The following is a 13,728-nucleotide window of genomic DNA, read 5'->3' as shown; positions in this document are numbered from 1 at the left end:
AGGACAGTAACATTTACAGTCTCATCTCCAAGATTCTTGCCAAAATGAAAACTTGCCTTTTCCACATGCACTGGATTTTTTGAATTTGAGCTTTCTGGCTGTTTTGCTACATCACTGATCACCTTGGCATTAGTTCCTCCTCCTGCATTGCTGTCAGTCTTGCACACCTTCATATCATGACCAAACTTGAGACAGGAGCCACAAATAAGGTGAAGACTTTCATATTCAACCTCATATTCAACACCTTCAACAAGAATCTTCCTAGTCACTGGCAATCCTAAATCTATCTGAACACAGGCTCGAGCATATCGTCCTCTTTCAGCTAATTTTGTTGCCAAATCAACCTTAACGGGAATGCCAACTGCAGCCGCAACACGGAGCATTGCATCTTCTTGGTAGCACCAAATTGGTAATTCAGAAATTCTAATCCACACTAAAGTTGCTCCAAAACAATTTTCACTTGATCTAAACTCTTAATCCCAAGGCTTCACAGCCACATAATTTCCCTCAATCATCCATGGACTTCCTAAGAGAACCTTTTCTCGCTCCTCAGCCACATCAAACTTCACAAGAAAGTAGTCAAATCCCACGTCCAATAAATCAAAACCTCCCTTAATCCTCCATACCGTTCGAAGTTTATGAGACAATGCAGTGTAGCTATAATGTTTACCTAGCACCTTAATCACTATAGCATCCTTATAAACTTGGTCATAATTTAAAAAATATAAAATTATATAAATAAAATTAAAATTATGTATTAAAATTTAAAATGTAAGTCTTTACAAAGAGAGAGAATGAAGAGTTTGAAGAGAGAGCTTCAAAAAACTAGTGAACTAAATTAACTTCATATTATTCTTCCATTAATGAATCAATTCTACACATTTCTTAGAGGGAAGCAAGAGCTTTATTTATAACAGAGTTGGAAAAGAGAGAAAGATCACAAATCAGAATAACAAACCCTAACAAACTATACCAAACTGATTTTGTTACTGACCAACTCTTTTATCTCTTATCCCTTAAGATACAGCAACAAAAGATTTAGCATTTTCTAAGCAACACAACAACAAGGTTCAATAACAAATTCAACACAACTCAATTATCCAGCAACAAATTCTACTTCCAACAACAACCACATTTATGATATGTTCAGCATCAAATTTAACTTACAGCATCAATTATCCTATTAAAAAGCTCAAATTCTTCAAGAACACAGAGAATCCTTATACTAGTTATTCAGCATACTAATGACTCTAAGCAAGCTTTATATTCAAATACCCGTAGCTTAATAAAAAGAATCACAATTCTTGACAAGTAATAAATATATGGTCCTATTGCAAACTTGACACTATATGCCAACAAAAACTCATGGTTTAGTGGTTTACTGTGAACGAGGAGCCATCCCACTAGCATCCCCAAGGTGATGCCCGGTAACAATCACCGGAATCCCATGATTTTCTGCTGCTGTATGCCTGTGTATTAGACATGCATCAGAATCAAAATCTAAAAAAAAAAGAGAAGTGAAATTCACACCTGTGGCCCGTGGGGCCGGGCCATCTATTTGAAGTGATGGTTTAAATGAGTATAAAATTCAAATAATTATAATTAAAATAAGATTCATAAAAAAGTCAAGTAAAAGACAGAAATTTTCAAAGATATAACCAAGGTAAACAAAACTCTATAAAGCATCCAATTAATAAGTGGATGGATAAGTAGCTAATCATAGTAAACAACAATGAAACATAACACTCATTTGTAAAACCCAAAAAACTCACGTGCCATGGCCATCTCCATCGAATGAAGAAGCATAGTCCTGTGTTGAATTAAATATTCCTCTGGATACAGCAAATTAACGTTAGCTAAATCATAATTTCAGTAACAAACTCAACTTTCAACAACAAATTCAAGATGTACTAAAAAATTACAACAATGAAAATATGAAATTGAAAGAGAAATAACAGGGCCGAAGCTGGAACTCACCTGGGCAGAGAGACGAAGCAAGCATTGATGAAATACCTGGGCTGAAGCTAAAACCCTAAACCCTGACTCACGGCGGAGGAAGCGTTAATGGCCGAAGCAGGAAGACGAGCTTAGCATGACAGGGCTTATGACGAGCTTGAGGCGGCGACGTGAGCTTGAGGCGGCAACGCGAGCTTGAGGTGGCGACGAGCTTGAGGGAGAGAGTGGCGAGAGAAGAGAGAGGTGAGATGGGATCTGGTTCTAGGTTAAGGCACCACGCGGGGGGTAAGTGAGGAAGAGAACGGCACCGTTTTCCTTAAAAAAAAAAAGAACCGGACGGGGTCACCGGTTTTCATAAAACCCGGCCGGGTGGACCGGTTTTTACCGGGTTCATTGCTTAAACGGTTCGGCGAGTAACTCAGCCCGATCAGATGACCGGGTGACTGAATTTCTGGTCGAACCGGCCGGGTCGAGCCGGGTTTAATAACTATGGCTATAACTCGGCCACGTGCAGCAAATTCAAAAAGAGAACAATTACTTGCTGATAACCCTAAAAATACCTTTTCAAAGAAGCCACCATACGATTCTCTGCGAGATTCTCGGACCGTATTCATGCCTCATATCTCGGAATGAGGAGAAGATACCACAATTAACTCATATACAAATCTTATATAAAAAGAACCAAGTAAATATAGCAAGATAAGTACACAGATAATTCTCTCTTTTATTTTCTCTTTCAAAGAAAGCTAAAGTACTCTTTCTGACTTGAGTGTTGGAGTCTCTTTACAGGTCCCAACCTCCTCCGGTGTTTCTCGACGGCTGAAGTATAACTCGACGTCTGTGCTCTTAGAACAAAAAACTTCATACACACGGAAGAAGGAGTTATACCTCGGTTTAAATTATTGGACAGGAACAATTATAAAATATAATCAATTATCAATTATTTGACTAACGCATCCATTAAAAATTTTAATAATCTAAAATAATAAAATATTATTTAAAATGTATCTATTTTGTTTTATATTTTAAAATATAAAAAATTAAAATGATAAAATAAAATCTCAATCACTATTGAATTTATAGTTTTCATAATATATAAATATACTATCTTGTTTTAAATTTGAATAAAATCTTATTTTCTCATTTTATCAATCTATCTCTTTAGTTTAGAAGAACATAATCTCTTTCTTTTTTTATATAGACTTCTAAACAATCATTTAAAAAATATCTTTTATCCAATCACAAAGTCAACACTTTATTGTAATATTTTTAATAAAAAAATTTTAAATTATGATTATCAAAATCAAAGTTAACTTAAAAAAAAACACCAATAAATAAACATATCCTTTATAATTTTAAAAATATAAAAAAATTTAATTTAAGTTTGATAATTGGTTAGATTGCATATATATACACACGAAGTTATGAAGTTGATTATTAAGTGTCACAAATTAAATTTAAAAAAAAATTCAATAGATAAAATTAAAGTAATCAAATTACTTTTTCATTATCAAACACTAAAACTAGTTATCTTAAATTTAAGCAAGGTATATAAAAAGTGATTCAATATTTACTTCTATAAAATAATGGTTAAAAATTGAGATTTAAAAGTTATCTATATATCAACTACTTAATAAAATATCTTAACTTAAAAATAATTCTAATAAACACTACTAAAAAAATGCTGAGTACTATTAAATTTAGTGTTGCATGTTAGCGGTGAATATAACATCAGATTTATAGGCGATTTGTGCATCAAGTTCATCTTGTCAAATAATTACAAATAAATTTTTTTCGAACAGTAAATTTATCAGTAATTTTTGGAGGAAAAATAAAATAATAGACGTGAAATCTAAGGGCAGATTTATCCGCTGTTAAGCACATTTAGTGAAACGCGGCGTGCGTCTTGATATCATTGAATACGCTACCGTTGAATTTATCTGCCGATAAATCCATCAAATTTATCGACAGATAAATTCAAGGGTAACGATGCCCTAATTTCAAAACATTCGACCCTCTCCCTTCATTTTCGAAAACTCCCTTCTCTCTCCACCACTCACTTCTCTTTCTCTCTTTTCTCTCTACCTCCGGGAGCCCCTCCGACTACCTTCCATTAGCGTCGGTCACTTGCATTCTTCTCCAAAAACTTCGTAGACTCGTCTAGATTGTGTTTTGTCGCCTGAAACGGAACTGCTCCTACTGCTTTCACCACCCGTTGGTGTTGTTGTTGCCGCTGCTCTCTTTGTCGCCGGAATTGAATGTCTCTCCCTCCTCCAGGTAGGTTGGACAACTCCCTCATCTCCTTCTGTTGCTGTTTTTTTTAATAAAAAATCCTAATATAATCTCATTTTGGCCCCCCAATTAGTGTGGTTATCGCGTTATTGATGTCACCACTGCGCTATCGTCGTTACTATCACGCCTAAAAGGTATCGATATTTTGGTTTTTTGTTGTATATATATATATATATATATATATATATATATGTTTATTTGGTAGTATAAAAGAGATAAAAATTTTATTTTAATTGAGATGGGTGAATTAAAGTATATTTTTTCTTAAAAAAAATACTTAGAGTTTTAGTTGGTTTAAGTTATCTGCTAAGTCGATTTACTAATGTCATGTTTGTTGGATTTTAATTTTTGAATAATCTATTTTTGGTTGAATTATTTAAAATGGAAAAACATGGCAGAATTTGTAAAGTTTTTTTTTTAATTTAAAATTGAGTTTTTTTTTTTTTAAGTTATCTTGTATGTTACACACAATGTTATTTTCTTCATTAAGGCCTTATTTAAGTTTAATAAAATAATTTTATGAAAAAATTTAATTAACACAAAAAATTTATATATAAAGCCAAATCTAATAAAATAGTTTTTATGTTCATCTAACATAATCAGAGCAAGTTTAACAAACTAACGGGGGCAAAAATATAATACTACTGTATACTTTTAAGTAATTTTCTAAATTTTAATGGGGAATTTGTGACTTGCCCCTACTAATATATACATAGGTCTGTCCTTGCCTATAATTCTATATAAAAAACAATTAAGATCCTTAACTTGTTCTCTTTGGTTTAAACTAAAACCATCAATTACGAGATTAAAAAAATTCAATTTTGTTATGCGTACATTATATTCTTTATCATAGACACTATTTTAATATTAATATTTTTTTAACAATCAATACATATTCTTTTAATTTTGTTTTATTAATTACAAAAGATAATCTAAATACATAATTAATTAATAATAATTATATTTTACACAAATATTAAAAATATTTGGTATGCAAATAGTATTATTGTAATTTGTCATCTTAAATAATCTTTCACGTTGATTGATTACTATTTGCATTTATACATTGTAATGACATAATTAACTACGGATGAAGTGTAGTAGAATTATATTTTTATTTAATTATTTTTATTTAGCCACGACATTATGCGTGGACAATGATATACAAATTGTGGCTCTTTGAAGGTCTCCACGATGTTTAAAATTGTGGCTAATAACGCTAAAATCGTGGCAAATTAAAAATGCAACCCCCCGATTAGCCACAAATATTCTTTCGTGGCCAATGTATAGTTGCTACGGTTATCTTAGAGTTTAGCCACAATTTTTTTCGTGACTAAACCCCTTATTTCTTGTAGTGTAAATACAAAAATAATGGATTATATATTAATAGATATGAAATTAAAGTGCATATTAATCCAATAATAATAATAATAATAATAATTGTTAGAAAGGATAAAAAAAAATAATAAAAAAAGGATTTGTGTCTATTGACTCTATTCAGATCGTGTGAAATAATACATCAAAAAATATTTATAAGTACTAAAAGAATCGTAATAATAAAGACGTAATATTTTATAATAAATATTCAAATATTAAATAATTCTAATAATAATAATAATAATAATAATAATGTACATGGTAGCCTGATATATATATATATATATATATATATATATATATATATATATAATTGTGAAATATTTTATGAAAAAATATCTGAAAATCTTAATTTATATTTTTAATTATCTTCCTAGTTTTTTAGTAAAAAGAGTTTTGAATTTTTTTATCTTTTCGATATGATAAACCACTAAATTAAAAATGCTCTTAAATTATCAAATCACTAAAAGAAGTACTCTTCAAATTTGTTAATGATTTATTTAAATAAAGAAAAAGCCTTAATCTAAAGACTATTGTCTATTATTATTTCATGTAAGATTTTAAATAAAAGTATAAATATTTCAAATAGTTTATTTAAGTATTTAGCAAATAAAAAATATCAAAATCATTGTCATAAAAAGGTCTTATTCTTTGGTTCATAATAACGTCCATCATTACTATTTATAATAAAAATATTTAATTGACTAATTTTTAATTAAGATCAATAATAAAGTGGTGATTCAAATTTTTTTTTAATTTGACACGTCACATGTCAATATGCCATGTATATGATATTTCATAATAATATTATATATCATCTAGAAGGTCATATTCAGTCTCTTGAAAAATTAGACAATCAGCATGAAAAATTTAAAAATTTCACTAACATGCCAAACATAAAAAAAAAAATAAAAAATACAAAAATCAGTTCTTTCAATAAAACTTGTTACAAGATGCAATCAAACTCGTGAACCAGGAACCCAAGAGATATACATTCAATCTAAGGTAGAATGGAAGTGGTTGTCAGGTACGCGTTCATATATTGAGAATGGTGATGAGTGTCATGGATCATCACATTCATTATGTTGAAGTACAAATGAATATCTTAGAATAGAAACAAGTATGATTGAATAGAAAATAGAAATAATTGCATTAATTCATCGAGACATAGCAGAACTCCTCACTCCCAACCATGGCGTTTAGAGACTCATGCCGTAGAAGATACAAATTTAGATGTAAAATATCATGAGATACAAAATGAATCTCTAAAAGTAGTTTTTATACTAAACTGGTAACCTATGGTTACAAAAAATGAGTAAGCTAAGATAGATAGTGCAAAAATCCATTTTCGGGGCTCACTTGGTGTGTGTTTGGGATGAGAAATGAAGCTTTCACGTGCATAGGCTATTCCTAGCGTTTAACTCCAGTTTTTGTGCCAGTTTGGGCGTTTAACTCCAGCTTGTATCCTATTTCTGGCGTTTAACACCAGAATGGGGTAGAAAGTTGGCGTTAAACGCAAGTTTGCGTCATCACAACTCGGGCAAAGTATGGACTATTATATATTTCTGGAAAGCCCTGGATGTCTACTTTCCAACGTAATTGAGAGCGCACCAATTGGGCTTCTATAGATCTAGAAAATCCATTTCGAGTGCAGGGAGGTCAGAATCCAACAGCATCTGCAGTCCTTTTTCAGCCTCTGAATCAAATTTTTGCTCAGGTCCCTCAATTTCAGCCAGAAAATACCTAAAATCACAGAAAAACACACAACTCATAGTAAAGTCTAGAAATGTGATTTTTGCATAAAAACTAATAAAAACATACAAAAAAGTAGCTAGATCCTACTAAAAACTATATGAAAATACCCCCAAAAAACGTATAAAATATCCACTCATCACAACACTAAACTTAAACTGTTGCTTGTCCTCAAGCAACTAGATAAATAAAATAGGATAAATAGAAGATCAAGAGGTAATACATCTTAGAGTCTTAAGTGAAGCTCAGATTCTAATTAGATGAGCGGTGCTAGTAGCTTTTTGCTCCTGAACAGTTTTGGCAACTCAATTTATCCTTTGAAGCTCAGAATGATCGGCATCCATAGGAACTCAGAATTTTAGATAGTGTTATTGATTCTCCTAGTTTAGTATGTTGATTCTTGAACACAGCTATTTTATGAGTCTTGGCCGTGACCCTAAGCATTTTATTTTCCAGTATTACCACCGGATACATAAATGCCACAGACACATGACTGGGTGAACCTTTTCAGAGGTTCTTAAGCATACTCTTTTTGCTTTGGATCACGACTTTAACCACTCAATCTCAAGCTTTTCACTTGGACCTTCATGCCACAAGCACATGGTTAGGGACAGCTTGATTTAGCCACTTAGGCCAGGATTTTATTCCTTTGGGGCCCTCCTATCCATTAGTGCTCAAAACCTTGGATCCTTTTTACTCTTGCCTTTTAGTTTAAAGGGCTATTGGCTTTTCTGCTTGCTTTTTCTTTTTCTTTCTTTCTCTTTTTCACCATTTTTTTCACTGCTTTTTCTTGCTTCAAGAATCAATTTCATGATTTTTCGGATTATCAATAACATTTCTTTTTGTTCATCATTCTTTCAAGAGGCAACAATTTTAACATTCATAAACTTTACTATAAAAAATATGCACTGTTCAAGCATTCATTCAGAAAACAAAAAGTGTTGCCACCACATAAAAATAATTAGAATTTTCCTTATTGAAAACTTGAAATAATTGCCTCCTTACTCTAAAGAGAATCTACTATTTTATTCATGTTTAGTGATGATGAGAGGAACAAATTATAGCTTACTTGGAGATAATAAAAAAAGATAAAAATAAAAATAAGGACCCTAATTACTAATACTCATATAATTCTTAAGATAGGTTTCTAATAATAAAAGTTATCACAGATTTAAGATTAGAACTCAACAACTTTTATTTTGGGAGATGAATGCTCCTTCAATCTGTGGGGTGTCTCGTCCCTCAAGGGAGAGCTTCTGGTGCTTCAGCTCCTGTAGCTCATACCCTTGCTTTTCTTGTTCCTTAAGCAGTTTGCAAAGCATACTATTTTGATTTTGCTGTTCTTTCTTAAGTTGATCCATAGCTTCTTGCACCTTGGTGACAGATGCTTCTAGGCGGGTCCAGTAGTCAATCTAAGGGATTTCTGGGAGGACCTCCTGCGCCCTCCTTTTGATGGAGTTATCTTGCACTTGTTGTCCTTCCATTGACTTTTTGGTGATTGGGTGCTCGACTTTTTGATGGAGTTATCTTGGTCATCCACTCCCATCTTTACCCCAACATCTTTACATAGCAGAGAGATTAAGCTTGGGTAAGCCAATTTGGCGTCAGTGGAGTTCTTGTTTACAATTGTGTAAAGCTCACAAGAAATCAGATGATGAATCTCCACTTCGTTTCCCAGCATAATGCAATGGATCATCACTACACTTTTGACAGTGACTTCAGAGTAGTTGCTGGTGGGTAGTATAGAATGCCTAATGAAGTCCAGCCAGCCTCTAGCGACTAGTTTGAGATCTCCTATCTTGAGTTGATTTGGAACATGACAAACCCCGTTTTGACGGTTTATCTTGTATTGATTTTAAGAGATTTTATCACCTTTTACCCACATTTATTCAATGAAATAGCATGGTTTTATGATTGTCTCCTTATTTGTGCTTAGATGTGAAAACATGCTTTTAGACCCTTAATTTGATGGTTTTAATCTCCCTTTGATTCCACTAGATGCCTTGATGTGTTTGTTAGTAATTTCAGATTGAAAAGGGCTAGGAATAGATCAAAGGAGTGAAGAGGAAAAGCATGCAAAGTGGAGAAATCATGAAAAGTCAAAGAAGTTGAACTCGCCCATGGACGCGCGCGCGCACCTGGCGCTTGCGCGCACCTGCGAATCACTCCATGGACGCGTACGCGTGCTGTGCGCGTACGCGTCGGTGTTGGTTTATGATTTTTTAATGAAAACGTGGCCAACGAATTCTGAAGGGTTGTGGGGCCCAATCCCAACCAACTTTGGCGCCAAAGATGCTATTTAAAGCCAAGGATTGAAGAGAAAAGGGGATTCATATTCATTAGTTCATTACACACACATTAGGATTAGTTTAGAGTTAGTTTCTAGAGAGAGAAGCTCTCACTTCTCTCTAGGATTAGGATTAGGATTAGGTTTAGTTCTTAGATCTAGATTTTAATCTTTGCTTTCTTCTACATCTATCTATCAATTCCTTGTAGTTACATTCATCTTTCTTCCATTCTTTTGTTGCAATTTCCTTTTATGTTGTTCTTGTGTTTTGTTGTAGATCTACTTTTGTTTCTTCTAATCTCTTTCAATTCAATCAAGGTAATTCATAATAATTGTGTTCATTTGATTTGTTGTTGTTTAATTCCTTGCAATTGAGTAGTGTGGATTTACTTTTCTTGCAATTTTACTATGCTTTCCTTTTATGCCTTCCAAGTGTTTGATGAAATGCTTGGTTGGATTTTAGAGTAGAATTTTATACTCTTGGCTTGGAAAGGTAACTTAGGAACTCTTGAGTTACTAATGTCCAAGTGATTGATGATTGGGAGCCATTGACTCTAGTTCTCACTAATTGAATTGGTGGAGAGTTAGGACTTATGGACTAGGATTGATATAGCTCATTTAACTTTCCTTTACTACTAGTTAGAGGATGATTTAATGGGATTAATCCTTGCCAATTCTCATATTGTGGTTAGTGATTAGGATAGAGATCCTTGACTACCAACCCTTGCCAAGACCTTTTTAGGCCTTAGTTTACTTTCTTGCCATTTATCTTTCATGCTTCATATCAAAACCCCAAAATAACTCACAACCAATAACAAGACACTTTATTGTAATTCCTAGGGAGAACGACCCGAGGTTTGAATACTTCGGTTTATAAATTTAGGGGTTTGTTTTAGTGACAAACAACTTTTTGTATGAAAGGATTAGCGATTGGTTTAGAGACTATACTTGCAACGAGAATTCATTTGTGAAATTCTAAACCGTCAAAAATCCAATCGTCAAAATGGCGCCGTTGCCGGGGAATTGCAATGGTGTGATGTTATTGGTTATTGTATATATGTGAATAGTGTAAATATCTTGCTCTTTGCTTTATTTGCTAGTTGTAGAATTTTATTTCTCTTGTTTTCTATTATCTTTTGATTTTTGTTTTCTCTTTCCACTATGAATTCTCATATTGGCTATGAGTGTAGTTACAACTATGTTGTAGGAAGTGGAGATTACAATGAAGAAATGTATCAAGGATGGGATAATCAAAGGTGGGAGGAGCCATATGCTTATGATCAATCCTCATGGCAACAACCTCCACCAATGCATTATGAAGAAGAGCCATTCTATGATGCATACCAATCCAATGGCTATGGTGAATCTCCTTGTGACTTTCAAGAACCACCACCATATGCCTATGAGTCATATCCTCAACATGAATCTCAACCACACTCTCAAGCCTATTTTCACCAAACACCTCCATATGACCATGATTCATATCCACTACACCAACCACCTTTTGAACCATATGAGCCATACATGGAACCACAATTCCAAGATTACTACTCCCAAGAACCACCTCAATACACACCACCACCTTACCAAGAAGAACCACCTTCCTATAATGAACCCTTCCTCCAAGACAATGAACCCTCTTATCCACTTCAATCTTCAATGGATGAAATCCTTAGCCTTATACTTCAAGGGCAAGGAGAAATACAAAGGAAGACACTAGAATTTATGGCTACTTTGACCAAGGTAGTAAGTAATTTAGTCTCCCAATATTTGAGTACTCAAGGCACTCCCATGGTTACATGTGGAGAATCAATTGAAAAGCATAGCATGAAGGAGAGATTGGAAACTCCGGTGGAGAATGAGGAATGCTACTTTGTGTTAGAACAATTGGAGGAACCTATGGTCATTGAAGAAGAGGAAGAAGTGGTTGAAGACTTAGGAGATGCGGAACCCCCTTGGGAACTTAGAATTGAAGAAAACCCCTCCAAGAAGATTGAATTTGATGTTGAGGAGGAAAGTGCACAACCTCCAAAACAATTTTTGAATGAAGACTTGGAAGGAATGAAGCAAGAATTGAGTTCCCTTGGTGATGAAGATCATGCATCCAATTTTCTTGGTGGAAAATCCTTTAAATTTGAAGAACCTTCTCCCAATGAATTTGAAAGTGATGTGGAGGTAGATTTCTCTCGTCCTCCAATTTATGATTTGAGTGATGGAGAAGAGCTAGATGAAAATGGTGAACAAAGGATTGAAAACGAAGAAGTTTATGAAGAGGTGGAAGTTGACAAGGAAGAATACAAGGGAGTAGAGCTCGCTAGCACATTGGAGATACCTCTCCCCAAGCCACCACCATCTATCTTTTCATTCAAGTGGGTAAATTCTTTATACTTAAGCTTTATTATTCCCGTTGAATATGGTTTGCTTGAGACGGATGGTCAACTTAGACATATTTGTGGCTTTAAGAGTAAAAAGGAGATGGTTAGTGGTTTGAAATATCATTCTAGGTTCATCATGGTTGCATACTCAAAGCTTAATTGTAAGAGTTGGTGTAGAACTAGATTGCTTGGGTCTAGAAGGATGTTTGGTCACTCTATTGAGAATTCACCTTGCTCACCACCCACATGGATTAATAATAATCAACTTGGAGATGGGTGTGAAGACAAAATATGGGATCCGGGAACACATAAGGATCAACATTGGGAGCCCATGGTTTGTGAAGAACTCCATCAAAGCTTGGAGATATTAATCTTGAATGATGGAGCTTATTGGAAGTCCAAGCATTGGTGGAAGTTCCAAGATGAGTACAAGCACAAGCCACCTTGAGAGAAGCTCCCCATAAGTCCAACTTAAGGACAATAAATAAAAGTGCTAGGTGGGAGACACCCCACCATGGTAACTTCTTTTCATTTTCTCTTTTTGTACATATTGGTAGAATTAGTTTAAATTCTTGTTTTGATTGTTTTAATGAGTCTAATTGGTAGTTTAGTATGTCAAATAAGGTTTTATGGTGTTTTGGTAGCCGTTTGGAGGTTTAGAATGCTTAGATTGGTGCAAAAACATAGAAAAAAATTTTGAAAAACAGAGCACCATCCACGCGTACGCGCACTGCGTGCGTACGCGTGCATCATGCATTTTGGACCATCCGCGCGCGCGCGGCATGCGCGCGCGGCATGCGCGCGTACGCGTGGATTGAGAAGTTCCACCGTCCATACCTTGACCCGAGAGTTAGGCCTGCACCATGCGGAAATTGGGCCTGAGGCACAAACCAATTCACGCGTATGCGCACATGACGCGTACGCGCCACTCTCGAAATAAACCATCTGCGCGCGCGTGGCATGCGCGCGTACGCGCGGATTTCCTTCCTTCACCACATTTCTTTTCTTCTCCTCTTTCCATTTCTTTCCTTCTCATCTCTTCTTCCCTTCTTCTACCCCTCATCCAAAACTTCCAAACACCTTTGATAACCATTTATTTTAGTTAGTTAGTTAATTAGTTAGTTAGTTAGTTGATTAGTTAGCTTTAGTTTAGTTTTTATTTTATTTTCTCTCTTTTCATTACAAGTGTTGGATTATTAACTTTGTTTACTATGCATTGCTTCCCCCTTATTGCCTAAATGCTAATTTAGCATTAATGTTTTTAGATAATCTTTGTTGGATCCTATGATTGAGGTTATATTTTGCTACTTGGTCTTGAGTTTTTCATGCTTATCTTTTGAAAAAAACCAAGTGATGAGAATTGCCTTCGAGCTTGTAACTCTTCTTGAATTACATGATTTGGCCACCATGTGATTTGAGCCTTATTTTGTGATTAGGCAACCTCTTGATGGATGATGTTGTGCATTTACCTTAATGCATTGTATTTTATGATTATATGCATCCATATGTGTTTGGCTTGAATGCTTTCATGCCTCTTTAATGCTTGTTTTACCTTACAAGTTCACTTAAAGCATCTCAAGCATAGTAGAATGAGTAAAGTGCATGCTTCTTTTGTGACATAACTTTTATGCTAATGTGTGTTCTAAACCGCGCAATTTAGAATTCACACACTTATTTGTCATTAATGTC

General features: G+C 34.2%; 1 protein-coding gene across 1 annotated transcript in view; it reads right to left on the bottom strand.

Annotated features, from left to right (window-relative positions):
* Positions 1-473: 473 nt before the first annotated feature.
* LOC130963244 (uncharacterized) overlaps positions 474-13,728 on the bottom strand; it is a 29,171-nt gene continuing 15,916 nt past the window's right edge. Inside the window, exons 5-6 of the mRNA XM_057889377.1 lie at positions 1,383-1,469; positions 474-657 (exon numbers count right to left, since the gene is read on the bottom strand). Coding sequence (XP_057745360.1) covers positions 474-657; positions 1,383-1,469 — 271 coding nt within the window. The remainder of the gene's footprint in view (positions 658-1,382; positions 1,470-13,728) is intronic.

The sequence above is a fragment of the Arachis stenosperma genome, chromosome 2 (genome assembly GCF_014773155.1).
Source record: "Arachis stenosperma cultivar V10309 chromosome 2, arast.V10309.gnm1.PFL2, whole genome shotgun sequence".
NCBI lineage: Eukaryota > Viridiplantae > Streptophyta > Magnoliopsida > Fabales > Fabaceae > Arachis > Arachis stenosperma.
Note: the sequence above shows the minus strand (reverse complement) of the source record. Positions and strands in the feature narration are given on the sequence as shown.